Source organism: Xenopus laevis, chromosome 2L (assembly GCF_017654675.1).
Source record: "Xenopus laevis strain J_2021 chromosome 2L, Xenopus_laevis_v10.1, whole genome shotgun sequence".
NCBI lineage: Eukaryota > Metazoa > Chordata > Amphibia > Anura > Pipidae > Xenopus > Xenopus laevis.
This window is the reverse complement of record NC_054373.1, coordinates 84654440-84680660: the sequence shown is the minus strand read 5'-3', so window position 1 is coordinate 84680660 and position 26221 is coordinate 84654440. Positions and strand designations below refer to the sequence as shown.

The 26221-nt window shown below is 38.8% G+C and overlaps 1 protein-coding gene across 2 annotated transcripts; it reads left to right on the top strand.

Moving 5' to 3' along the window:
• Positions 1 to 220: 220 nt before the first annotated feature.
• Positions 221 to 26115, top strand: ago1.L (argonaute 1, RISC catalytic component L homeolog). 2 transcript variants are annotated; one of them, NM_001358833.1, is made up of 19 exons: positions 221 to 409; positions 7626 to 7809; positions 8699 to 8819; positions 8904 to 9085; positions 9788 to 9924; positions 10622 to 10756; positions 11521 to 11608; positions 11710 to 11857; positions 12126 to 12245; positions 12602 to 12724; positions 18829 to 18962; positions 19653 to 19837; positions 20592 to 20751; positions 21302 to 21392; positions 22100 to 22294; positions 22387 to 22521; positions 22782 to 22883; positions 23490 to 23689; positions 23767 to 25360. In NM_001358833.1, exons 1-19 carry the CDS (start codon positions 385 to 387, stop codon positions 23873 to 23875), a joined length of 2574 nt encoding a protein of 857 aa, NP_001345762.1. In that variant the 5' UTR covers positions 221 to 384; the 3' UTR covers positions 23876 to 25360. The 2 variants fall into 2 exon arrangements, with proteins under 2 accessions (NP_001345762.1, XP_018102173.1); XM_018246684.2 differs by having other exon boundaries at positions 226 to 409; positions 20592 to 20781; positions 23767 to 26115.
• Positions 26116 to 26221: the final 106 nt, after the last annotated feature.

Sequence of the window (26221 nt, the reverse complement as noted above, 5' to 3'; positions counted from 1 at the left end):
GCTGCTGAAACAGCTGGAATGGGGTAGATTAGGAAGTAGGGGGTATTTATGTAGCTACACTAATACTCGTTAAAAGTATTCCCTATGTTTATGCGAAATTCCAGATGAGAGCGTAAGGGTGACAGCTATATCGCGGTTGACAATAAATAAATACTATTCCACGTGTGCGCGCCACGGCGTGACTCTTATTTAAATAAAGTTATTTGCCAAAGAAAAAAAATCGCTTGGTTTGTAAGCATTCTGATTGGATACGCGCTGCAATGGGAAGACGCATGCGCCTGTGTCTTTGAGCTTGGTGAACAGGCAGCTGCAACAGAGCAAGGAGACAGTAGCCACATTACATTGTACTGTACATAAGAGCAAATATTAAGCTGTGTGGATGGGATGGAAGCTGGACCTTCTACTGCAGGTGAGCAGTGAATGTTGCTAGATCCCCAGTTTATGAAAGGGGGGGCTGTGATATTGTATTGAGGAGGGAAGGGAGGGGGAGAGTGGCTAACAGACTGCAACTAATGTTGATAGAGAGACCCATTAAAGAAATGCAAATTGGAAATGTTTCTTTCATGCCAAAAGGGAGCAGAGTGCGAGGGGGAGGGAGAAGTGGCTTGAAGAGAAATAGCCTGAATGCATAGGGAAATGAACGTGATTTATTGCATAACATGTGGGGAGACTTGTCATCATTTGTATTTAATTTAAAACAAAGTATTAACTTCCTACACCTTGTATCTCTTAACATATTCTCCTTTTAGATTGTAAGATCTATTGGCCAGGGCCTGCTTTACCTCCTGTATGAAACTCCGTTTGTATATAATCTGTCTGTTTGATGTATATATTGTTATACTATTGCGCAGCGCTGCAGAATATGTTGGTGCTTTTAAGGTTTTACAATGCCCGAGAGATCAAAATATGGGTGTAGCCATGCATAAATGTCACAATATGTGGCATGACCCTGAGGGATATTTTTTTTTTTTTTTTTAGAATCAGCCACTTAACATTGACCATATAAAAACTTTTTTTGACATTGTTTAATTGTTTTGTGTCACTGATCGAAAATGTGAAAGTTTTCCCCTATACTTCATAGCTCTGTTTAATTTAGACGTAAGACCATCTTTCATCAGTTATGTACTACTAAATATTCGTGCCCTGCACAAATATGCCAATTCTATTCTCTTTTGCCATTCCATACAGTCATCTGCATTCATTCTTAATAAGGGTTTTATTCTGTAATATTTGCCCATTCTTTTTCTTTTGTAAAAAATCTCCAAGCTGTTGTGTAGTGATTTAAAACCGTTTCAGACCATCGACTTTATTTTTAAGCAAGCCTAAGCCAGATATACTTTTTTCCCTATTTTCCACAAAGTATCACTTTATTTTAGCTCATGATCTAGGAAGTTAATAGTAGACTGAAAAAAAGTTTTATTGGGAAAGGTCAGAACTGATTCATATAAAGAATACATTTATAAATTTGTGGCCAAGATTTCATATCTTATTGGTGTATATATAGTTTATGTGAGTGTATGTATGGACGCTGGGTTTCATTTGGAGGGGTTGAACTTGATGTACTTTGGTTTTTTTTTCTATCCAACGTAACTATCCAACTATATAATATGAATAATTGCATATTAGTTAAAGCCCTTCTGCTATAATAGAGTTTAATATATCTGAACTAATAAGTAATTCTTCGCCCTAAACCAAATGGAGATGTCCAAAGTACATTGTTTTCAAAACTGCATCATCAACAGAGCACTGCATTTAAAGGACATTGTAAAAAGCTTCCAAGGGGTTTTTAAAGGGGTTGTTTACCTTCCAAACACTTTTTCAGTTGGGTTGTTTTCAGATTGTTCTCCAGAAATGATTTCCATTTTTCCAAAATCTAAGTTTTTAAAGTTTAAAGTTCCTGTCTGGTGTTTCAGTCTGGCAGATCAGTAATTCAGGTGCAGATTCTACGTTCTACATTTAGTTGATACATTTTTCAGCAGCATCTCTGGAGTATTAGCAACTATTGTAACAGCTGCCTTCAAGGAAACTCGGGTATTCTGTCCAGTGGGGACAAAGATAATAAATGTATCCACTAAATGTGTCAGTTTAGAGAAAAATTTGACTTAAACTTCAATATTAGAAAAATGGTCACACATAGAAAATAGAAAGTAATTGGAAAAAGTTATTTCTGGTGAACTGACACCAACTGAACAACCCCTTAAATAATTTCTCCCATTGTTTTCCACTTGATTAAGAGGTTATTGTAGATACTCTATACATATGACATGTCTCTATAAATATGGTAAGACTAATGCTCCTAGGCCTGATATATTTAATACTCTTTCACTATTTAGTTAGCTAAATTAAGGGATCCCACTCAAGCCTCTCATCCACCATGTAGCTCAACAATATTTCAGGTTTTTTGGAGGTTTATCACGACCCATGTGTCTGTTCGGTAATGGGAATTGTGCTATTGGCCTGCTTAGTCCAAATACAAGCAGTAGGATCTATTATTTATGCTCACCAGTGCAGCAAAATTTTTAATAGTTAGTATAATCAGCCTTTAATCTAGTCTTAATTTACAATGTGTATGAGCTTATTTTAATGATTTGAATTTTGTTTACCTCAGATTTCAGTTTTTTCTTGCCAATGTGTGTTCCATTTAGGGTGAATTGTGGTAAGTGTTGTATTCAGGTCCAGCTTAAAATTTTGAAAAAGCCTGCAATAGAACAAAGTGGTACATAATTGAGTGCAAATAAATGAGTGTCTGTGAAACTGAAAGGGAATACGGCACTGGATTTCTGTTTTCACCAAAATTGGGTTGTCGTTAAGCCTACAAATGACAAACGTTGGCTGGAGAGGTGTAATGGTAGTTGCTTTTAGACCCTGAAAGAGTGCTAATATAATGAATTGGGCTTCACCACCTGGCACTGTAGGTTTTCATAATGTCAGGCAAGTGCTACCTGCCTCAATACATAATGCCAACTGTTTGGTGGAGGAGGAAAACTGCTGTGGGGTTATCTTTCATGGTCTGTGATAAGGTCCCTGGTTCCCTCGAGAACTAACTGTAACACTTTAGAATACATTGGCATTCTTGACAGTTTGTGCTTCCTATTAACTAGCGGCCGTTTGGGGAAGACACTTTTTCTGTTTCAACCAGATAATGCTGCATGCACATCATTAATTTGCTGAGATAATAGTGGGATACTTTGGCTCAGATATACTGACCCCTTACTTTAACCCAGTAGAACACCTGTGAGATGAATTGGAATGCCGTCTGTGAGCCAGGTTTGATTGTCCAATCTCTTCAATGCTTTTGTAGCAAATGCTGCCAACAGTTTTTTCCAACATCTGACGGAAATCCTTCCCATAAGGGTAGAGGCTGTTCAGTCGGCAATGGGAGAACCATGTTCAAATTAATAATGCGAGTTTCCAAATGAGAGAGAGGTTTTTTGTTTTGTTTTTTTGCAGTAAAGAAAACTGTTCACAATCTGCTTTCTAACTGAAAGTCGTTTTTAGCAAACGATAACTCATTCACATTCATTTTGTTACATAACATGTCATACACACTTTATACATTAATCCAGATTAAACTGGGTGGTTTAAAAAAGTTAATTTCTTCCAACGGGCCAGTTCGGGTCAGAGGAAAAAGTGTACATGAGAAAGTATGTTTGGCAATCAGACTTGATCAAAGCACTTAAACCTAATTTGAGAGTTAAATGACCTCACTATACTCTTTGGGTCCATGTAAGTGGACACCAATGCTGAATAGAGAAAATTGACAAAACTGACTTGGTGCAGACTGACAGGGCTAAGTGAAATCAATTAATATTATTATTATTTGTGTAGTGTCTACATATTTTGCGCATTATACAGCACTTGCTGTTATATAGGCTGCCATTTACATAGGGAGATTTGTTTATAAGGTTAATGTGGCCCTAAACACCCCCATCCCCAAATGTATGTAAAATTGCTCAAAGTGCTTTTATGAGCACTTTTGCAGTTTACATTAATTTTGTTTCATTTTCATGATATTAGCAGTTTTACTTTGTTAATATGCTTTTCTGACCAGCCAGAGGGTTAAATGACTGATGCAAAAGCATCCAGACACGCTTCTCTTCCTAATAATCAGCTGTCATGTACTTTAAGCAAAAGGCACACATATTAGGGATATGCAGGTTGACTCAAAACCTGCTGTGATGCACAGGTTGACCACTGGTTAGGCTTGTTTGGGTTGAAAGTTGGCCAGCCTTTGCAGGTTAGATTGGGGAAATACACTCCTCCACTGCTCCAGAAGATTCCCTATCTTGGAACCAGAGGTGTGCACAGAAATAGCGTACAGAGCGAGAAGATGTGAGTCCTACAAAGTCAACATTTTGCAGGTTAGGGTCAGGTGAAGGTATGGGTTTGAGTTTATGTTGGGTGCGGGTTGAGTTTTTTTATTTTTCTCTGTGACTAGCACACAGTACTTTCCTTAATTTCTTAAAATCTAATGCAGTCCCATCGCTACTTTGTGTTTCTGCACTGACAGGCATGTGTGTGGGTACAAGGAAATTATTTCAAAAAATGATTGCAAAAATAATATTCAAATTGCTAATATTATACTAAACAGAATAAGAAATGAATGTAAAAATTATTGCATTCATTGCATAAATGCAACGGCTCTCAAGATTATACACTAAAACTCTTAAGATGGCCATAGACAGAAAGACACAAGGATTCGTACAATTTTTGGATCAAGTGTGGAGTGTCCCGACATTTTTCGTGCCATGGCGATCGGTCTTTTAGTCAGTTGGCCAGGTTAAAAGATTTATATCTTCTACCAATAAGATCTAGATGGGGGGGATGCTGTCACTATTATTTGTCGCATCTAACTTCCCTATGATTGCGGTGATTTAATGGTCAGTACATCATCTGGTGTGTTCTTTTTACTACTTCATTTAATCTGAATGGTTAGTGGTAGGTCGGGAGATTGCAGTGTCCGATCGTTCGTCGGACATAAGGATTTATCTGCACGTCTATGGCCATCTTTAGATTTTAATCCATACTTGAAATGAATAGTGTGTGTGTGTGTCATTGTCTTACTGACCCCATATACTGAGCAGTTTAGCATACACCAATCTGAATAATTTTAGTGAGTTTCTGTCATCATTATCACAATTTATGATTGTCTTCCACAAAGTAAACTGTACAGTATGTCCTGCTGTTTTTTGCATGTATGCCTTGGTTCTTTCTATTTATTTTTATATCATTTCTCTCCATGTTGCAGAAATGAAAATATGTGTAGGGTATTGTGATTACATTTGCCTTGCTTTGTTTAATAGAGGTTTACTCTCTAAGTTTTTGTGTTTCTGTCCCTTCCCCCACCCTAACTGACAGATGGGAAGCATTGCCAGCAGGACAGGGTGCGGGGCAGCCCACAATTTCATCCTTTATTTAGTTGAATGTTATGGCCATAATTTAACCTTGTGGGCTACGGCTGTGTTGTATGGCTTTTGGTTGCAGGTGCTTTTTATTTCATTTACTTACTGTTTGTGCTCAGCCTGCATTGCTTATTTGTACACACACACACACACACTCACACTCACACTTGTAATGTTATTGCAATTGAAATTATTTTTTACAATCCCTTTCTGATCTCTGGTTCAAATTCTTCAAACAATGTAGCAGAAGCTCAGGTTCTTAACCAGCTGTTTCTGCTACATTTTGTTCAATAACCAGAGCCAGTTGTCACTATACTTGGGTGAATATAGCATTTATTGGCAATTAATTTCCAAATAAATTTAAAGCTATTGAAATGAGTGTACATTAAAAACCCCATTCGAATTAAATATTTCAGTATGTGTGTGTATTAGAGGTTGCCAACTTTTCTGGAAAAAAATACCGACCTGTATATATACATTGAGTAATCCTGATTGAATAAGGTTTGTGAGTTTGCTTAGCTCCTCTGTAGGAGGAGAATATTTTTTCAGCCTGGTGTATATAAGTGCAAAACCTATCCCAAAACACATGCCACATTTGAAACTTTAAAAGCCTCTCCAAGTACATCCTCCGTCTGCTCACTTTATATAACTAATCCTAAACCTGCTTAAAAATGTTTTTCATATATTCCCACTGTAGATCTCCGGTAATTAAATGGTTACACAGTAAAATTAACTTGCCCATATTTAACGCAACATCTTTATTGTCCCACACCACACAAAGTCCTGTGAGGTTCATTTACACAACAAAAGGGGAGCCTGTGAAGCTTTGGTGGGGGTTGAAGCATGGCAATCTCTGCACTAACTTTCTCCTTGGGAAAAAAAAACCAAATAGTCTCCCTGCCAACAACCACCTTTGAACCTCACTGGTAACCGGTACTTTGCCACTCAGGCAGGCAGTTCAAGATGCGATAGGCCTGTGTGCAAAGAAAACTCCTGCCATGCTGTGGGCCTAATAGAATTTGACAATTGCTCCTACCCTATTTTTTTCAGTGCCAAGCCAAGAACGTACAGGGGTGAAACAGTGTGTCATTACTCTTAGGCCAATGGCGTACATGGGAAATGCACTGCCTATAAAAAACTCTTTGGTTATAGAAAAAGTAATGAAATAAACAGAGGTTTTTTAATCGAACGCTTACCGCTAATAACGGTGGAAAGCATCTTTGCAGGCTGGCAAATTCCGCATCAATATAGCTAAAACCAACTATAGGGCTCCTGGTTTCAACCAAATGGTCTGGAATGTGTCAGCCTTCAATGTTATTTTCTGATAAAAAAAAAAAGGATGATAAAAATGAAAAGGATGATAAAATATTGTATGAAATATTGAATTTGGTTATTATAAAGGGATAATTGACTCTGAGACTTGCCTTCTAAGTGTATGTACAAGATCAGACCTGCATCTTCCTCATATCTCTCCCAAAACTGGCCTTCAGATTGGGTCTTCCTAGCAGAGTCAACAACACAGTTTTACAACCACTGCTATTAATGTGTCCATACACGGGTTGATAGTAGCCTACATTTGGTCTCTCCAGACCAAGTTGGCAGCTTGTTAGCCTGTGTGTTGGGGCCTTAACACATCAAGCCGACTAATATTTGGCCAAAAATAGGCCAGATATCTTTCTTGCAGTTTTGAAAATTCCATTTGGCAAGGACAGCATTGACAGTCCTCATCCGATGGTCAGCTATAGGCCAACAAGAAAATCAGATACTTTTTGAATGTATTCAGAAGACCACAATTAGATTTGTTACCTCTTGAATGCTTATCTCCATTTCACATTGTTGCTGCTGAGTTTTATTGAATTGAATGTGATTTGGTTGGTCATGGCTGTCACTTCTGTAATGTTGTGGAATGTTGTTAGAGATGGACACAAATGACCATTCCTTTCTTCCCTTTGAGTTGGCTCAGTGGAGAATGCAGGGATGCAACCATTACAAAGCTGAGCTAAGAAAATTTAGAAAGCACCAAAATGTGATACATTAATCCTGAAACAGTAGATATTTATTTCATGTAGATAAACTGAAATGTGTTTACCATGTTTAAGATTCTGACTCTGAAGTTCATGCTTTGTTAGATGCTTTGTAAGAAGATCTGTCTTGTCATCTTGAAAGTTTTAAACTGTAGAAAAACCTGCAAACTCTTATACCAATTATGTTTCTTTTTTGCAGCCCCGAGTGGCTATGTTCCACCCCTACAGCAAGTGTTCCAGGCCCCACGAAGGCCAGGAATTGGTACTGTGGGGAAACCTATTAAATTACTTGCCAATTACTTTGAGGTGGACATTCCCAAGATTGACGTGTATCACTATGAGGTGGACATCAAACCAGATAAATGTCCTCGCCGCGTAAACAGGTAAGAACTCTATGATAGTTTTCCAACACTTGTGTTTCTAAAGAGATGAGCACAAGTATGATATATTCCAAAGTGAGTATGTGGTATTTGGGTAATTTGATTACCAATGTCCCCTCTTCTGATCTATAATCTATAAATTCTCTGTTTCTGTCTGGATGTCCTTGAACAAATTAGTAAATCTGCTTCAAATCTTTGCAGTAATATAACTAATCTAACCTTCAATTTTCCTATACCTATATCTCTGTGCAGGATATTCGTAAAACATGCTTGCCTCTGCTATTTAGTCTTCTATTTAAATGTTGTCTGATTATGCCATATGTATAACACCAACTGACAACTCTTCTAGGCTCCACACTTTTCTGACTTTTTGTGAGGAAATTAAAGAACATTAGCGCTGTATTACCATTAGACAAATGCAAAGGGAAAATGAAAAATAAAAATAAAGTGTCGCCCATTCTAAAATAATATTTTCCTACCAACAAGACTCCTGAACATTTCTCCTTTCTATTGTGCTAACTCAGTCATCACATTTAAACTTCAGATGTTAGGAAAGCTACTTTCACTCTGTAACACCACTTCATGCATTATAAGACGTTTCCAGTGCTACACCCATTCTGTGGAATTTCTTCAGCTCTCCATCCCTCAGTTTTAAATGTGAAAGGAACCCCATATTTTAGAGATTCTCTTCCTCCTAAGCTTTTAACGTCTTTGAATAAGCAGCTTACGCTAACGAGACACCTTTTTAACTATAGTTGGTGCCTCCTCCAGCTGTTTTCCACCAATTTTAACTCCTGAACTATAACCCATTATAAGCTACAAATTAAATTTTATTTTCATCTCACTTACACCATTTGTGCTTTCTGTCAAATTGATTTGCACTTTTTCTTAGGGAAGTTGTAGAGTACATGGTACAGCACTTTAAACCACAAATTTTTGGAGACCGAAAACCAGTTTATGATGGAAAGAAGAATATTTACACTGTCACAGCACTTCCTATTGGCCATGAACGGGTAAGAGAGGGTCCTCTAAACAATAAACCCTGGCCTTAAATCCTCTTCCCATTTTATATCCTAAGCATATTCTGTTCTTTTTAGGTTGATTTTGAGGTAACTATCCCTGGAGAAGGGAAAGATAGGATTTTTAAGGTATCTATAAAATGGATGGCAGTGGTGAGTTGGAGGATGCTTCATGAGGCACTTGGGAGTGGACGAATTCAGCTGCCCATGGAGTCTGTGCAGGCCTTGGATGTAGCGATGAGGCACTTGGCGTCAATGAGGTAAGAGCAATATTTATTTTTATCATGTATCAGTGTTTGAAAGGAACATTCGCAACCCATGCAAATGGGTTGCAAAAGTGCACATGACTGTTGTATGAGTTGTTTTGACTTAGGAAAGTTACGTTTCTGCTCTCAGTGCATATTCCCCCCCCCCCGTGCCATAGTAGCAAAGTACGTTAGGTTGGAAAAAAAGACACGTCCAAAATATGGGAACCCCCAAGCATCTTTACCATATGACTAAACTCTGTATATATAACAATATAATGTGGTATATACCCTGATAATTTTTCATTTAAAATTTGGGGAAAAAATACTTTTCCTATACCGAGCTACTCTTCTCAACACCGTGCTTTTTTTTCATGAAGATATCTCTTCCACTGTTTTTAGTGTAAATTTTGTTTATTTCACCTGGATGGTAACTGTTTGGTTCTGCTGTTTAATTAAAACAATTAAATAGTGACATACATTGAAACATTGATTTTTCATATTATTGATAGTATGATAGTAAAAATAGTACATTTTCAGAAGTAGTGTGAATTGTTCAATGCAAAATGGTTTCTTCCTATTTTATTAAAACTTAATATGTCAGATTGCATTGAGGGTAAACTTCTCTTGAGGACTGTTGGACAAAAAGGTGCAATATGCATAGCCAGTTTTAGCACAAGCAGCTATACCAAGTTAATATTTTTTTTTCTTTCCTAGGTACACCCCCGTTGGGCGCTCTTTCTTCTCTCCACCTGAGGGCTATTATCACCCTCTTGGGGGTGGGCGGGAGGTTTGGTTTGGTTTCCATCAGTCTGTGCGTCCAGCCATGTGGAACATGATGCTCAATATTGATGGTAAGTGATAGGATTGGGTTTGGTGGCTTGGTTTCTTTCCTTGGCTACTTCTCCTGCATGTTGTATATAGCAATATGAGTAACGATTTTGTACACTCCTGTAACAGACCAATAACCAAATCAAATGTTTACTTTTTAACTGAAATAGATCATTAAAGTTAAATTTAAAAAAAATACTGAATCAGTACAAATTTTTACATTACCATCAAGATTGTAATTGGTTTTCTTTCCTTCAGTTTGAGGACTTGGGAATCTAAGTGAACTTGCTCTGCTCACAGAGTATTAGACATTTTTAGAGAAAAATAACATTTTGTACATTGGAAATGTTTTACAAATCACTTTAAAAGCACTGAAATTTTTAATAAATGTATATTGGAAAGTTGCTCAGAATTATGTTTTCTTTTATTCTTTATTTATTCTTTTTTGGTGTTGACTTACCTTTTATGCCTTTTTGTGTGTTAACCTTTCTGGAAATTTATCCAGAAAGTTCTTTATAATACTTAAGAAAAAAAAACTGCAGATGTTTGAGAACATGATTGTTCTGCATGTTCTACTACATGGCACCCCATTCAACAGATTTGCTATATCCTTGCACTTTTTTAGGAGGGAATCTAAAGTATAAAACAGTTTTTCCTTTAAGGAGGGGGCTGCATTTTTTTCTTTCTCTTTATTTTAACGTGTGCATTTTTGGCCCATAGTTTCAGCAACTGCCTTCTACAAAGCCCAGCCTGTCATAGAGTTCATGTGTGAGGTACTGGATATACGAAACATCGATGAACAGCCAAAACCTCTCACAGATTCTCAGAGAGTCCGCTTTACAAAGGAGATCAAAGGTTAAAAAATTTCTTTACGGTTAGCCTAAAGAGGTGGTTCACCTTTTGAGTTAATTTTAAATATGCTGTAGAATCTTCATTTCTATTTTCAAATGGTGATCACTGACCCCAGCAGCCAAATAAAACTACAGTTTATTTTTTGTTGTCAGTTACTTTTTATTCATTATATTTCTACTTAAGCCCTTTCCTACACATGTATCATTGCCTGGTTGCTATAGTAACATTGCACCCTGGCATCCAGATAGCTGCTGAATTTCCAAAATTCTGAGCTTAATAATTCAAAAAACACAAAAAACCAATGTAAGGTCAACCACAAGTTGACTAAAAATATCTTTGTCTGCATCATACTGAAAGTTAATCGAAAGGTGAACCACACCTTTTAAAAGTTCACTCTTATTGCATTAAGGTCATACTAGTTATACTTACACTGGCTGATGTAAATCCTTTAAATTTTAAGTTGAATGGCACATGGTGCTCGTGGGTGGGCTGCAAAATGCCCCTCCATAGACTGGAGGTGATGTTCAATTGTTAGGTGATTAGTGCTCAAATATGCATTAATTTTTTAAAAAGTAATCACCTGGGGTTAACGCGGGTTTAGCGTGATTACTATGATGATGTTTTGTGTGAGTGGCAAAACATGGCACATGGCATGCCATTGCTCTGAAGTACACTAATAATAAATATTTCACACACATCATTTTTATAATTGCACTTATTAGCAAATAGCTAGCTTTGTTGTTTACTTTTTATTTCTAAAAAAACAGGCTTAAAAGTAGAAGTTACCCACTGTGGGCAGATGAAGAGAAAGTACAGAGTGTGTAATGTTACGCGGAGGCCTGCGAGTCATCAGACGTAAGTAAGCAGCATGATTCTATAGTTTGCTTGTGGTAGAACCTGGGGAAGGTAAAAAAAATTGTTATATTGGATTTGTTATATTGTCATCCATTATGTAGGTTTCCCCTACAGTTGGAGAGTGGTCAAACTGTTGAATGCACAGTAGCGCAGTATTTTAAGCAGAAATATAACCTACAGCTAAAGTACCCCCACCTTCCGTGTCTTCAAGTGGGACAAGAGCAGAAACACACATATCTACCTCTGGAGGTAAGGAAATACAGGTGATTTTTTTTCCTTGCTTTCCAATTCTGATCATCTGAAGTTAATATTGCAAACTATTAACCTGAATACAGGGTTGCTTATAATAATATTGTTGTTATTATTAATAATAATAAACAGTAATGTCATCATTAGCCCAACAATGTCTAATTTAAGTCTAGAAAAATAAGATGTGAAAGATAAAGGGGCAAAAATCTCTTGCCTAGATTACAAGGTTTGTCTTTAAATTTTCCTTTGCCCTATTCTTTGCATCTAGGTCTGTAACATTGTCCCTGGCCAGCGATGTATTAAGAAGCTGACAGACAATCAGACCTCTACTATGATCAAAGCTACAGCACGATCTGCTCCAGACAGACAGGAGGAGATCAGCAGACTGGTGAGTCACCGAAGCTACTACATTAAATGACTTGGATTTTTCATTTTCCTGTAAGGGTGAGAAGTTGTTGGCATTAAATAATTTCCTAGTATTAACAAACTATTTGCTACACTATAATTGGATAAAGAACTATGTAATAACAGTTTAAAGTTCATTGCAAGGGACTTTTCCAATAAGCTGTACCTAGTTCTTATATTTAATCTTTCTGGACTGTTGTTTTCTGAACATGATGAACTGTTCATGGTGTGTAGATCTACATAGCCCTTCTGCTTCTGGTACAGACATCACAGTTACAATTATTTCAATTAACCCGTGTTCTTTTAACACACTGTGACCCATATATTGCTCTGTTTTAGATGAAGAATGCCAGTTACAATTTGGATCCATACATTCAGGAATTTGGGATCAAAGTCAAAGATGACATGACTGAGGTCACTGGGCGAGTTCTCCCGGCACCCATTCTTCAGTATGGAGGAAGAGTAAGTGATAGATTTTATTTGGCAAAAATGAATGTCTTCTTATAATGTAACAACTAAATCCATGTTAGTCATGCTTTACATGTCTGACAACAGAATCTGTTTGACTCTTTCTAAGGCTTAAGGCACATAGTGTGTATAAATTTGAAAATTACTACTAAACACATCCAACTAGGTTAGTAGCAAACCATTTTTATAATTCATCTTATTTTATGTATTCCTTTAAACAAGACTATACTTGCATAGGAAATGCTTAGATGCTCATATTAAAAGACTTTTGGCAACAGTTGATTTTCAGAGTCATCCAAATATTTGCTCAGTGAAGTATCTAGCAATCTGCATTGCACAAGACCAACAGGAGATAAAATATAAGTTCCATTTCCATATTGCTCGTTATAAAACATATTAAACATATTAAAGACCGGGGGTGTGGCCAGGATGCTGAGCTAGACAGAAGTGCTGCACTATAGCACCATGTTCCTGATATAATTCTGGGTGAAAATCACTAGATTCATCCGAATTATAGAGACCCAAACAATAACCAACCCGACGAAAGTGAAAAAACAGCAATGAGATGGGGAAAACAGGACAAAAACAAATTGATGGCTTCACAAGGCCTGCGACCGCAACACGTGAGTCTAATCAAGATGGCGACGCAGCCCAAATGTAGGAGGCGGTGGGACAAACCCAACTATGCCATCTGAGACAGACCCGATGACCCAAGCCACCCAGCTCCTCTTACAGGCGATAACGGACTCCAAAGAATCACTCACCTCCAAGCTCACAGCTACCAGTATGACCCACCCCTCAAAAATTGAAGAGGTGCGCATCGACCTTTCCCTCCTGAGGCAAGACCTGCAAGCGGTCCGAGAGCGCACCACAGATGTTGAGCAACGGCTGGGGCAATTGGAGGACAAAGTTAGTCCGCTTGCACAACAAGTGCAACACCTACAAAGGGAACATACCATCATGGCCTCCAGAGCAGATGACTTGGAATATCGGAATCGTAGGTCAAACCTTAGAATCGTGGGCTTGCTGGAGGGGTGTGAGGGGGCAAAACATGAAGATTTTATAGAAAGATGGCTTCACATGCTTGGACATTCCACCTTCTCAGAGCACTTTGTGGTGGAGAGAGCACATCGCATTCTCGCCAGACGACTACCCCCAGGGACACCACTGCGGCCTTTGATCCTTAAGCTGCTCAATTACAGAGATCAGAATGCTGCATTAAAAGCTGCCACAGAGAAAGGCGATATCATCTTTCCGATCTCAAGAGTCTCGCTGTACCCAGACTATTCGCTGGTGATCCAGAAGAAAAGGGGAACCTTCACAGAGGCCCTCTGCAGATTGAGAGAGCGGGGGCTCAAATACGCCATGCTTTACTCAGCAAAGATGAGGATTCTAGATGGGGAGAAAGCACTCTTCTTTGACAACCCTAAAGATATCATCCAATGGCTAGAGCGCCAGACTTCATCCTCAAGACAACCAACTTCATGATCCAGAGGCCAGATCTTTGTCAGGTTGTATATTATGAGTTCTGCCTGTAATGGTAAGGAAGGTATTCCGGTACTTTTTAATTACTCACACAGGTGCTTTCAGGCCCTGAAATATGAGGAGATGCTCATGCAACCCTCCATTACCAAAGGGACAGCATCTCAGACTTGGCATTCCTAGGAGGCCATTTAGACATGTTTCTACAGTTCTACTGTTTTCCCTCATTTACAGGTATATGCAAAATGAAGGTCTCCTGACACAGAACCAAAGCAGACTTTCGCCTCAGAATTAAGGACTGGGAAGAAGCTCACACGCAGCGACACAATACATTAACGGGGAATTGTTGTTGTTAGGGATAGCTACTGGTAGCACCTCCAGTAAGTTGAAAGTTTAAAAGAGTTTAGGGATAGATGTATGCCCAATTGGGGGGGATACCGGGAAGGGGATAACTTGATAACTCAATTTGGGATTTATACTGTTTGTATTTCCTTCTACCTTGTCCTACTACTATGGAACATATGGGGAATAAATGATCGTGTCAAAAGCTCTATAGTTCTAGACTACCTCAAGAAAGTTAGGGTGGACATCTGAATACTCCAGAAGACACACCTAACAGAGAAAAGGGTCATGGCCTTGAGAAAGGCATGGGTGGGCAACCTCTACCACATTGAATACTCCTCTCATTCTAGATGAGTAGTGATATTTGCCAGGAGATGACTAGGCCAGGGAGTGGAATACCTAAAAAATGGATGGATATTCATCAGCAACATCGGCTCTTTCCCGCATAGACCTCGCCTAAATAAATAAGGAGCTGTTATGGCTGGTTTGATTGGCCAACTTTTTGCCCCAGGTCTGCTCTGACCACACACCCCTACAATTGACCCTCACCTTCCCCAGTTCTGAGCAAGTTAGCCCCTGCGACTGGCTCCTAAATGGATACATAACCAATCTATACAAGAAAGCTTCCAAACCCAACTAGCAGAATTTTGGGAGACACATTTAGATAGAAACAGCTGCAGAGGCAACAGTGTGGGACAAATGCAAGGCCTGGACCAGAGGAGCACATAGTACTTATGAAGAGGGAACGCACTAAAACAGAACAGCGCATAGCAAGCGCGAAAACAGATTTGCACTTTGCCGAAAGTAACCTAGTAAAGAACGATAGCCCAATACACAGACAGAACTTGGCGACCGCCCAGAGATCCATAGATATACTACTCACTGATAAATATTCCCAATTTGAAATAAACAGACAGGCAGCCTGGTATGGTAGAGGGGACGAGAGTGGCAAACTGCTGGCCCTTCTGGCGAAAGAACCACAACTGCTAACAGTAGTACCGAGGCTAACCTTACCTACAGTTGAGGAAATCCTTGACCCTTAAGCAATTGCAAATGCCTTTGGGGATTACTACAGAAAGCTATACCAATTCAAATGTGACCCAAACTTAGTGCTGGATGAATACCTAGACTCTATTCCCTTCTTTAATTTGTCAGCAGAGCAGATCGAGTCGTTGGACACCCTTATCACGGCAGATGAGATTAAGGATGCAATAGGCAGTATCCCTACCAACAGATCCCCTGGACCTGATGGCATACCAATCGAGTGGTACAGGGCGAACATCACATCACTGACTCCTGCTCTCGCCTTACTCTTTAATAACATTGCAGAGTCGGGAATTGCCCCACACACATGTTCGCAAGCAATGATAACCGTAATTTTAAAGCAGGGTAAACCGAGCAACTTAACCGACTCCTGTCACCCTATATCACTACTGAATGTTGATGTTAAGATCTTTGCCAAAGTCTTGGCCGCTAGGTTTAGAGAAATAATAGAACATCTCCTATGCTCGGTTCAAACCAACTTCATGCCAGGGAAATCCACAGACGACATGCTGGTATACTTCGCTGACCCAGGGTCCTCCCTCACTAAGCTCCTGCAGGAGGTAAATTGGGAGAAATCTACCATCTTCCCTATAGATGTAATACCCCCAACAGAACAGGCTGTCTCCCAGCTGCACTGGGCCAGCTCCTTTAAATATTAAGGTTTGATCATCCATAAGGATTTCAACAAATATGTAGAGAATAACCTGGACCTTGTCCTGCAGGAAAACTACCGCATGGGCCAATCTTCCTGTTACCCTGGTGGGGAGGCCAAACTTGATTAAGATGATCTTCCTGCCCAAGTTTTTATACAAGCTACATAACGCCCGATATACAGTATATTACCCAGAGGTGGTTCAAACAAATTGACAAAATAACAACTGCCTTTCTCTGAGCGAACCAGGCCCCCCCGTATCATCCTGCAATCCCCGACCTCAAAACGGGGGTTTGGCGTGGCAAACTTTCTATTGTACTATCACGACTCACAATTCGCATTTGCACGCTGGTGGCTGACACCAGATATTAATAATCAAGCCCTCCTAGTGGAAGCAGCTTGTGTCACCTCACTAGAGGTTTTTGCCAATCATCTATATCAGGGGTCCCCAACCTTTTTAACTCGTGAGCCACAAATAAATGTAAAAATGAGTTGGAGAGCAACACAAGCATGGAAAAGTCCATGGGGATGTCAAATAAGGGCTGTTATTGGCTGTTTGGTAGCCCCTATGTGGACTGGTAGCCTACAAGAGGCTTTGTTTGGCAGTACATCTGACTTTTATGCAACAAAAACTTGCCTCCAAGCCAGGAATTCAAAAATAAGCTCCTGCTTTGGCGCCACTGGAGCAACATCCAAGGGGTTGGTGAGCAACATGTTGCTCGCGAGCTACTGGTTGGGGAACACTGATCTATATAGAGGCGGAAACTCCGCTTTTCCTCATACCACCACTATGACCCCAGTGATGAGGATTTTTGACCAACCCCTGTACCCCCAACCAGACACCTGGTCTCCTGGCACCCCCTTGTGGGAAAACCCAAAGCTCCAGCATCTCAAACTGCTTCCAGAATCGGGCCTTTGGGCCTCATTTGGGATAAAATACTTGGCACAAATAGTGGAGGGAGGTTCATTCGGTTTTCATGCAGTAGTTGGGTGACAGATCCAATGTAACTTATAAGGGGGGGAGGCTTCCTTTCCTAGCAGCTGTATTGGAGCTCACGCAAATAACTGATTTCAGTACAAACAAAATAACTGCCTTTTGCACAAATTCTGCATGTAGAGAGACATGATGTCTGGTGATTTTAATAGAGTAAACTCTAATACATCTTCCAGGCAAAAGGAGCCCCCCTATAAGATATATTGGATCTAACTGTCAATGATTATCTGACACCCAACTCCTGCATTAAGAGAGAATGAAGAGAAACAGAGAGAGGAATAGTGAAGATAAACTTGCATTTCAGAAATGGTACAGAATTTTAAATTGATTGTTTTTAGAAAGTTTCTTATTTCAGCTTATATTACATTTTTTCATTTTTGCGATAGTTCCCCTGTAATGTAAAGGTAAACTACCCCCTTTAATGTATAGCACAAACTTTATGCAAGGAAAAGTTTAAAATCACAAAGTCTTTATTTACAAATAACTTACCGAAAGCCCACTTGCGCTCCTCTTCAGAAAAGGCACACGGCGACGATCCATTGCGCATGCTCCTCCATGCCATCCTAGGAGATTGCCAGGGAGGAGAAATTAAGTGCCGCACGATGGATCGTCGCCATGCCGACTTTTCTGAAGAGGAGCGCAAGCAGAGTTTCTGTAAGTTATTTCTAAATAAAGACTTTGCAATTTTAAAGTTTAATATGCGTTGGTGTGTTTTTTTTCATAGTATATTAACAATTTTTTTTAAAATTTATTTTAATGTTACTGGTCCTTTAAAAATGACATTTAAATAGGAAACACTGTATTACTAGTTAAACCACTAGCAATGGAGGTAGCTAGATTTCAGATCCATTGCATACATTATGCAGTCAGATCTTCTAGCATCAAAATAGATCTGTATGTATGATTGCAGACCCTGGCTGTATTCCCATTACTGCTGTTCTTACAGTTAGTATTAGGGTTCATTTGTCAAGCCAAATGTAGGTGGAGACCCAGTGACATTAATTGTGATATAAGATTCCTATAGATCCTTTGATAACTTGGGGTTCTTGGATGATTTTCTGAGCACCATTTGGTCAGCATGTGTGTTAAATTTGGTGCTCTTCTGTATTTGTGTTACTGTCTGCAGTTCAGATACAATGAAATCAAAGCATTGGGCTAGGTAACATAACCATGTGGCCATCTTTCAGAGAGACCGGTGTTCTTTCTAAATCTTTATTTCAAGAGTATTCTGAAGTCTTGGTAAATGTGACTACATTAGTTTATTTTAAATGAAATGTGAAAAAATTACTATTTAGGGTATAGATTTTCTTAGAGGGTTGCCATACAGAATTTCACTGGCTGAAATCCACCTCATTGATGCCACGATATGTCAGCTACTTGAGATTATACTGCTAACTAGAAAAAAAGTACCCCCTCTCAGTGGAGAGACTTGTGCGTGAACCTGCACCGTTTTATCAGAATTGTCACTTATACTTTATATGTATATATGACTTCCCATTTTCCATTAATGCCCTAATTAAGCTTATTGCTTCAGGTACAATGTATTATGAAGAAATGACTTTCAAACAAATCTCTCTTTCGCAGAACAGAGCAATTGCCACTCCTAACCAAGGTGTCTGGGACATGCGAGGGAAACAGTTCTACAATGGCATTGAGATAAAAGTCTGGGCAATTGCCTGTTTTGCTCCACAGAAACAATGCAGAGAAGAAGTGCTGAAGTAAGTGCAAAGACAAGGGTGGCTGCTGCTAAATGTTCTATTCCAAAACTCGCTTTGTGTTGTAATATGAGAAAAAATATATAGCTGTTTATTTTAAGGGTATCATTGTTGACTTGAAAATTGCTATGGCTATGAAGAAAGAGGCTTGTACCCTTTTCTTGTTTTTTTTAATTAAAATTAGTATGATCTCATTTTATATAAATAATGTCCAACGTTCAACTCAGCTGTTCATATAATGGAACAATTACATTTTCTATGCCATAAATAGGCTACAGGAAAATGGCAAATCCAAAAAATCGAAAAAAAACAAAGACAAAACAAAAAAACTGCATACTGTATCATTGACACAAAAGGACTAATTTATTAACCACAGGGCAAGGACTACCTGTTTTCACACTCTGCACCCCCTGCCCTGTGGTTAAGTGCAAGTGAGATTTGGCAGCCCTATGTTTATGAGGGGTAGGTGGGGTGAACCAGGTGCAGTTTTTCTCCCCTTCTTGCTCTAGCAGTTGCAGGCTAGTGCCCCATATACTCTATTCAGAGTTTCAAAGAGGTTACCTGCTAATTGATTGCAGTGAGTTATTGGCCATGGTGCAAACTTCTTAGCAAAGTGTAAACTAGTGCAATACAGCATTAAGGGTGAGACTGATAATATTTTCTGATCCTGACTTCTGTTCCCTCCCATTTCAGAAATTTTACTGACCAGCTTCGGAAAATCTCAAAGGATGCAGGAATGCCAATCCAGGGCCAGCCATGCTTCTGTAAATATGCGCAGGGAGCAGACAGTGTGGAACCCATGTTCAGGCACTTGAAAAACACATATTCTGGACTACAGCTTATTATAGTTATTCTGCCAGGAAAAACACCTGTATATGGTAATAATCACTAAACAAATATCTGCTGTCTTACTAGTACATTTTAGGGTGGGGTGGGAGATGAAAGGTGGTGAGTGACAGACCCTCTACAGTGTGTCACCCATGCAAGCGTAATCACTTTATACAATAATCACTAAGCTTAGGTAAGAGCAATCTGTCCTTTCTTCTGTGAAAGAAAGCAGGAATTTGCTGGTGCACTACATATGCTATATATGCTTATATTCCATGGCATTTGGCAGACTTTGGAAAAAAGGACATTTTATATTTTAAAATAGTTTCTTTTAGTAGCATATAAACTGCAGGCTTTGAATGAAGCTAAAATGCATACATATAAAATGTTAGCAACATAATCTCTTGAATTTTTATCCTCTGTTCCTCCAAAAGAAAAGCAATCTAATTGTTTATGCCATGGTCTTTATATTTTCTTGTAGAATAAATTGTTTTCATTGGGATGACTCTATTCAAGACTGGCATGATTACACTATTTCAGTTTATACTTCTTTTCACATCAACTTATCCCACTATCTAGGCCTGACTCAAATTAGACTATTACAAAGAAAAAAGCAGTGATTACCGCCATTTTCTCTCATTTGTACTTTACGTACAGAGTATAAAGACTACCTGCTTGAGGCTCTCTTCTGTCCCCAGGTCTGCAGCCAGGAAATAGTTCTCAGAGGATGAAAATGTAATCTTGAAGGATTAAATTATACATATTGCTTAAAATTAGGTCATGACTGATTTTTTTTCATTTTAGCGGAAGTGAAACGTGTTGGGGATACATTGCTTGGGATGGCCACTCAGTGTGTGCAGGTGAAAAATGTAGTTAAGACTTCTCCTCAGACTCTCAGCAACCTCTGTTTGAAGATCAATGTCAAACTGGGTGGGATAAACAACATTTTAGTACCTCATCAACGGTACGTTACACCTTTAGTACCTCATCAACGGTACGTTACACCTGTAAATTCTCTGCTGTACACTCATTGAGGATTATTTTTTTTATACTCCCTTCACTTTAATAATAGCCATGTGTTTCTCAGCTGATTTATTGGACTGGGTGTAGATTTAGTGGTGTATATATGTTGTAGTAGCTGGGCAGAGAGTTGAAGCTAGAACTAACGTGTTACCAATCAGTATAATGGAACTTTCATAACATATACTCACTGAGCCAGCTCTACACCCTTTACAGAATTATTTATTGTAACAAGGGCACACAGACTTGGATTGCTGAACCAGGGGGTACTTTATTGTAATACACAAGATTCAGTGAGTCATATGACAGAAATGACATCACTACTCACCATTTATAACTGATGACATCAGTACTCCCCATTTATAAGGATATAATTTACAAGATATTCATGGCTTTTGTGTAATATATATATTAGATTTAGTAGAAAAGTCACAAGGACATTTATGTCAGATGAGCCTCAATATTCACTTTGGATATTTTTAACATCTCTACAGCTCAGCAGTCTTCCAGCAGCCAGTTATATTTCTTGGAGCAGATGTGACCCACCCACCTGCTGGTGATGGCAAGAAGCCCTCTATTACTGCGGTAAATACAGACTGGAATGGGGGAACGATGATCGTTTATTATCAGATATCTATGGTGTTCTTTCTTGGTCTTACATCCAGTCTTTTTTAAGGGTAATGTCAGGAAGGGTGTTTTGTCTCCTGCATGAATATGCCTCTCAAGCAGGTGTGAAAACCCCCCAAGAATACTTTTCAATTAAAGATCATTGAAATCATGGTATCCCTGCCAGCACAAACACTTTATCACTTGAAAAGGCTAGGTACTGTATTTTGAGAGATAAGCTTGTGTGCAGGCAGGGATTCAATAATTCTAGTGTTCTTAAATTGAAAGGTATTTTGGGTAGTTGTGACAACCATCTGAGAGGCTTAAATGAGCATGGTGCTACAAAGTTAAAAAGTTTTTTAACAAAATCTTGCACATTAAGAAAATGTGTGGTGACACTGGGGACATCTAGTGCATATTTTTGCAAATGCATCCAGAGTATTTTAAAGGGGTTGTTCACCTTAAAATTACTTTTAGTATCATGTAGAGTTTGATATTCTGAGACAATTTGCAATTGGTTTTCATTTTCTATTTGTGGTTTTGAGTTAGCTTTTTGTTCAGCAGCTTTCCAGTTTTGAATTTTAGCAGGTAACTGGTTGCAAGAGTCCAAGAGTCAGGATCCATAGCTTTTTTTCTCTTTAATTATTTGGGTACAAAAAGTGATGTAAACACTTTGCTGTTTTCAGGTTGTTGGTAGCATGGATGCCCACCCAAGCCGTTACTGTGCCACTGTGAGAGTTCAGCGACCTCGACAGGAGATCATCGAAGACCTGTCTTTTATGGTGAGGGAATTGCTTATCCAGTTCTATAAGTCCACACGCTTCAAACCAACTCGAATCATTTTCTATCGCGATGGGGTTCCGGAAGGGCAACTGCCCCAGGTAAACCATACAAAAGTAAACATAAAAGCAAGGAAGTAATTTCATATATGTTGCAGACAAATTAAGCTCTATTTCATTTCTGTCCTCCACAGATCTTGCATTATGAGTTGCTGGCAATTCGGGATGCCTGTATAAAATTGGAGAAGGACTATCAGCCTGGCATCACATATATAGTTGTGCAGAAACGCCACCACACACGGCTCTTTTGCGCTGACCGCAGTGAGAGAGTGAGCAACACATGGCTAATGAATATTTATTTTTAGGCCGTTCATATTTAGTATTTATTAACATAATTATTATAATAAACAGTACATCATTTTAGAATAGCAAATGCACCATTATCTCGGAGCTTCCATTTCCATTGGTTATTTAAAACAATACATTTTACCTTACACTGACCTTTGACATTGTAAGAGGGAGTGCAGCTGATCATATTCTTTTTTTTTTTCCTGACTTTTAAACAAATTATTTTGAATTCTCTTTCCAGATTGGAAAAAGTGGAAACATTCCAGCAGGAACAACTGTTGACACCAACATCACACACCCATTTGAGTTTGACTTTTACCTGTGCAGTCATGCCGGTATCCAGGTAAGTGAAGATACCAGTGCACAGATAATCCTTCTGTATAATGGCTCCTTTTAACAAAATAGGCACAGCAACAGGTTAAATTGATCTAATTATCTACCTCTTAAGGACCAAACAAGAAGTAGATTTGGGTTCCCTGTTTGTCCTGTTTAGCTCAAGGAATCATAAAAACCATAGATCTATTTTGCTTATGATTAAAATAATATTCAGAAAGTATGTTTTCATTGCACTCCTGTTGAACAAGAGGGATACACTGCCCCTTTAACTTTTTAGGAAATGTCTTTACTATTACATTATAGAAATATGTTCATAGCAGTATTGATTAGATTTTATAGAGCTGTAAGAAATTCAGAATGTTGGCAACTCTGACTGATTTTTTCTTGAAATAGTTATTTTTATATTGGAATATATGATATTTTATTTCCTTTAATTTGCATAGCAAGTAAAGTGTTTGTATTGCAACTAAATGGTTTATACTTAAAGTGCCACTGTTGTTAGATAATCTGAGAGTAAGTAATGTGACTTGGTCAGTATTATCATTTGAGAAAAGTAATGGGGCTCTGTATTTGCACTCTGACTGGATGCTGTGCTGTGAATTCTGATCTACAGGGAACAAGCCGTCCCTCTCACTACTATGTGCTTTGGGATGACAACCGATTCACAGCAGATGAGCTGCAGATTCTCACTTACCAGCTGTGTCACACCTATGTGCGCTGTACACGCTCTGTCTCCATTCCCGCACCAGCCTATTATGCTCGATTGGTGGCATTTAGAGCAAGGTATCACTTGGTGGATAAGGAACATGACAGGTAAGCACAAGGCCAAATATTTAAAATCTTTTAGATTTAGTTTGTGATAAATTATTAACTTATATCCTCTCCTGCAGTGGAGAAGGCAGTCATATCTCTGGACAAAGCAATGGGAGGGACCCACAGGCCTTGGCAAAGGCAGTTCAAGTTCACCAGGACACCCTACGCACAATGTATTTTGCTTGATGGACTTCAACAAACCTTTGAAATGGATGTCATCTATTTTCTGACTTTTTTTTTTTTTTTTTTTGCTTTAACATGTACCTCAGTTGATCAGAAGAGTAGGATTGCCTTGGATCTGAGCTCTAGACAAGAAGGGGTACCTCATTGAAAAAAAACAAAACAACAACTTTATAGAACTAAGCGAGTCCAGTGGGACCAAATGCGAGATCAAAGGACTCTTTTGAAGATATATATATTGTTTGCATGTTTGGAGAGAGGATGTTTTTAAAACAACATACATGGAGAATCTTCATCCAAACTAAAAGGAAATCCTGTTCCTGATGCCACGGCAAAACTGTATAACTTGAAATGAAATTGTACAAGTACTTTGTATCAAGCTTAAGCCACTTTCTCCTGAAAAAAGGTCATATTTGGAGTGAGAACTAAAGAAGAAAAGAAGAATATTTAGAGCCTTAAAATGATTAGTCTGTTTTTCTCCCCCCTGTTAATAATGTAGTTCTAACAAGGTAACTCATTGCAGCTTTGAATATCTCCCTTGTGGAAGCTCACTCACCACATATTTTACATAAGACTAGCACTTATAACTTACCCAGCACAAAAATATTTCTTATGTTTTTGTGGCTATGGATAGATTGCCCAACTTCAAAGTGGTTGAATTTCTTTTAGAAACTTGAATGCACTGGAAAAAGAACATTTAGGAACTTGATCATTAATTAGGCAGGTATTTAAAATTATGATTTGTGGGGCATGGTACAGAGTATATTGCCAATGCAGAATTAAAGGCTCGCCTATTCATGTACCCCAAGAATTGTTGGTGCCACGAGGCCTTTTTACTGTTAGACAAAATGGAGGTAGGCAGCTTGAAGCAATAGGTTGGTTTTATCCAATTATTAACGGAGTCCTGTGTGCCTTCATAACTCGGAGAAGATGTTGATCAGAGCTACAAATGAACTTGGGTGCAAAGGCTGACATCATTGGTTTAACTGGGTAATGGGGAGGGGGGAAGAGAATTGTGCAAAGTGCCTTGATCCTTTTTTGCTACATGGGGCATGAATTTGCATATAAATGCTCTTCAAAACTGCAGGATGGAAGCAGTCACTAAATAGAGGACCAGCTCCTAATGAGGCATTCCACAAACATGTCTGGTTTGCATTTTATAAATTACCTACAATAGAGTGCAACTTGGAGAAGAGATGTAGGGCTAGAACCCCACTGTTGGTTGTCAAAGCAATATTGCCAGAATCAAGATGATACAAATGTTACCGGGAAATGTCCTTTCCCTAAAAACACTATGGACACCAGCAAAAAAAAAACTGGGGGCCCTGGACAAATAGATACCATATTATATGGTGACTAGCTTTTTATTTCAGTTTACATAGCTATCATAATGCCTCTTCTTTCTGGTAATGGTAAGTAGCTGCGTTTAAATGCTGTAAGTAGGATTGCCACCTGCCCGGTATTTTACCCTCATTGCCATCAAGGGAGTGTGTGCCTTATGCTGGATTTGGGATATTAACAATATCTTGTGATGAGTAGGATTACAATTTTGATGATTGTCTACATTTCAAGCCACTGTGAAAATGAAGGCTATGTAAGGTAGGCAACAATCGCCAAGGAAGAACATCAGCATGCTACTGCCCAATACCTTGCAAAAGTACACTGACAAATATGCAACAGTATGGCAATTTGCAGTTTGTGAGTTTATTAACACTGAACCACTTGGTGGTGTTGTGTGTTGGAGATCTGCATTAGCAACACCGTTCTCATTTAATGGAAATCCCACGTTTACACATTTAACGTGTTTACCGGCAAGCAATACTTTGCCTTTCAACTTAAGTAGTGAAGGGGTGTGACACGCACGACTATGAGTGGTGTAGCACCCTAGATTCTGATTTCTGTAATGGTTGTCGGTTATGGAGTTAATACATCATAGAAGCGTTAGGTGATATTTTCGTTAGTGATAACTGAAGTGCCAAACTATGGCGCTTTATAGAGGGGCTGACTGAAGAGCAATTCCTGTAAATGTTTCCCTAAAATAATGGGTATTATGGTACATGAATTTGTCTGCTATACAAACGGTGACTTTGGTTCTCCAGCTGTCTGGAAAAACAGTTCTTGTCTTCTTTGGCAATAACCACCACCTACATTTGGTAGCCAGACTCATCATATCTGCTTTTGTTTTTATGTTTTTTACATTGTTCATATTGTATTTTAGTATTTATTTCAGTAAATGTTTTTAATCTGGTAAAATGTGTTGCCAATACAGCATGTGGCCATATGCTATAATACTATATACAGGTGTGGGATCTGTTATCCGGAAACCCGTTATCCAGAAAGCTCCGAATTACA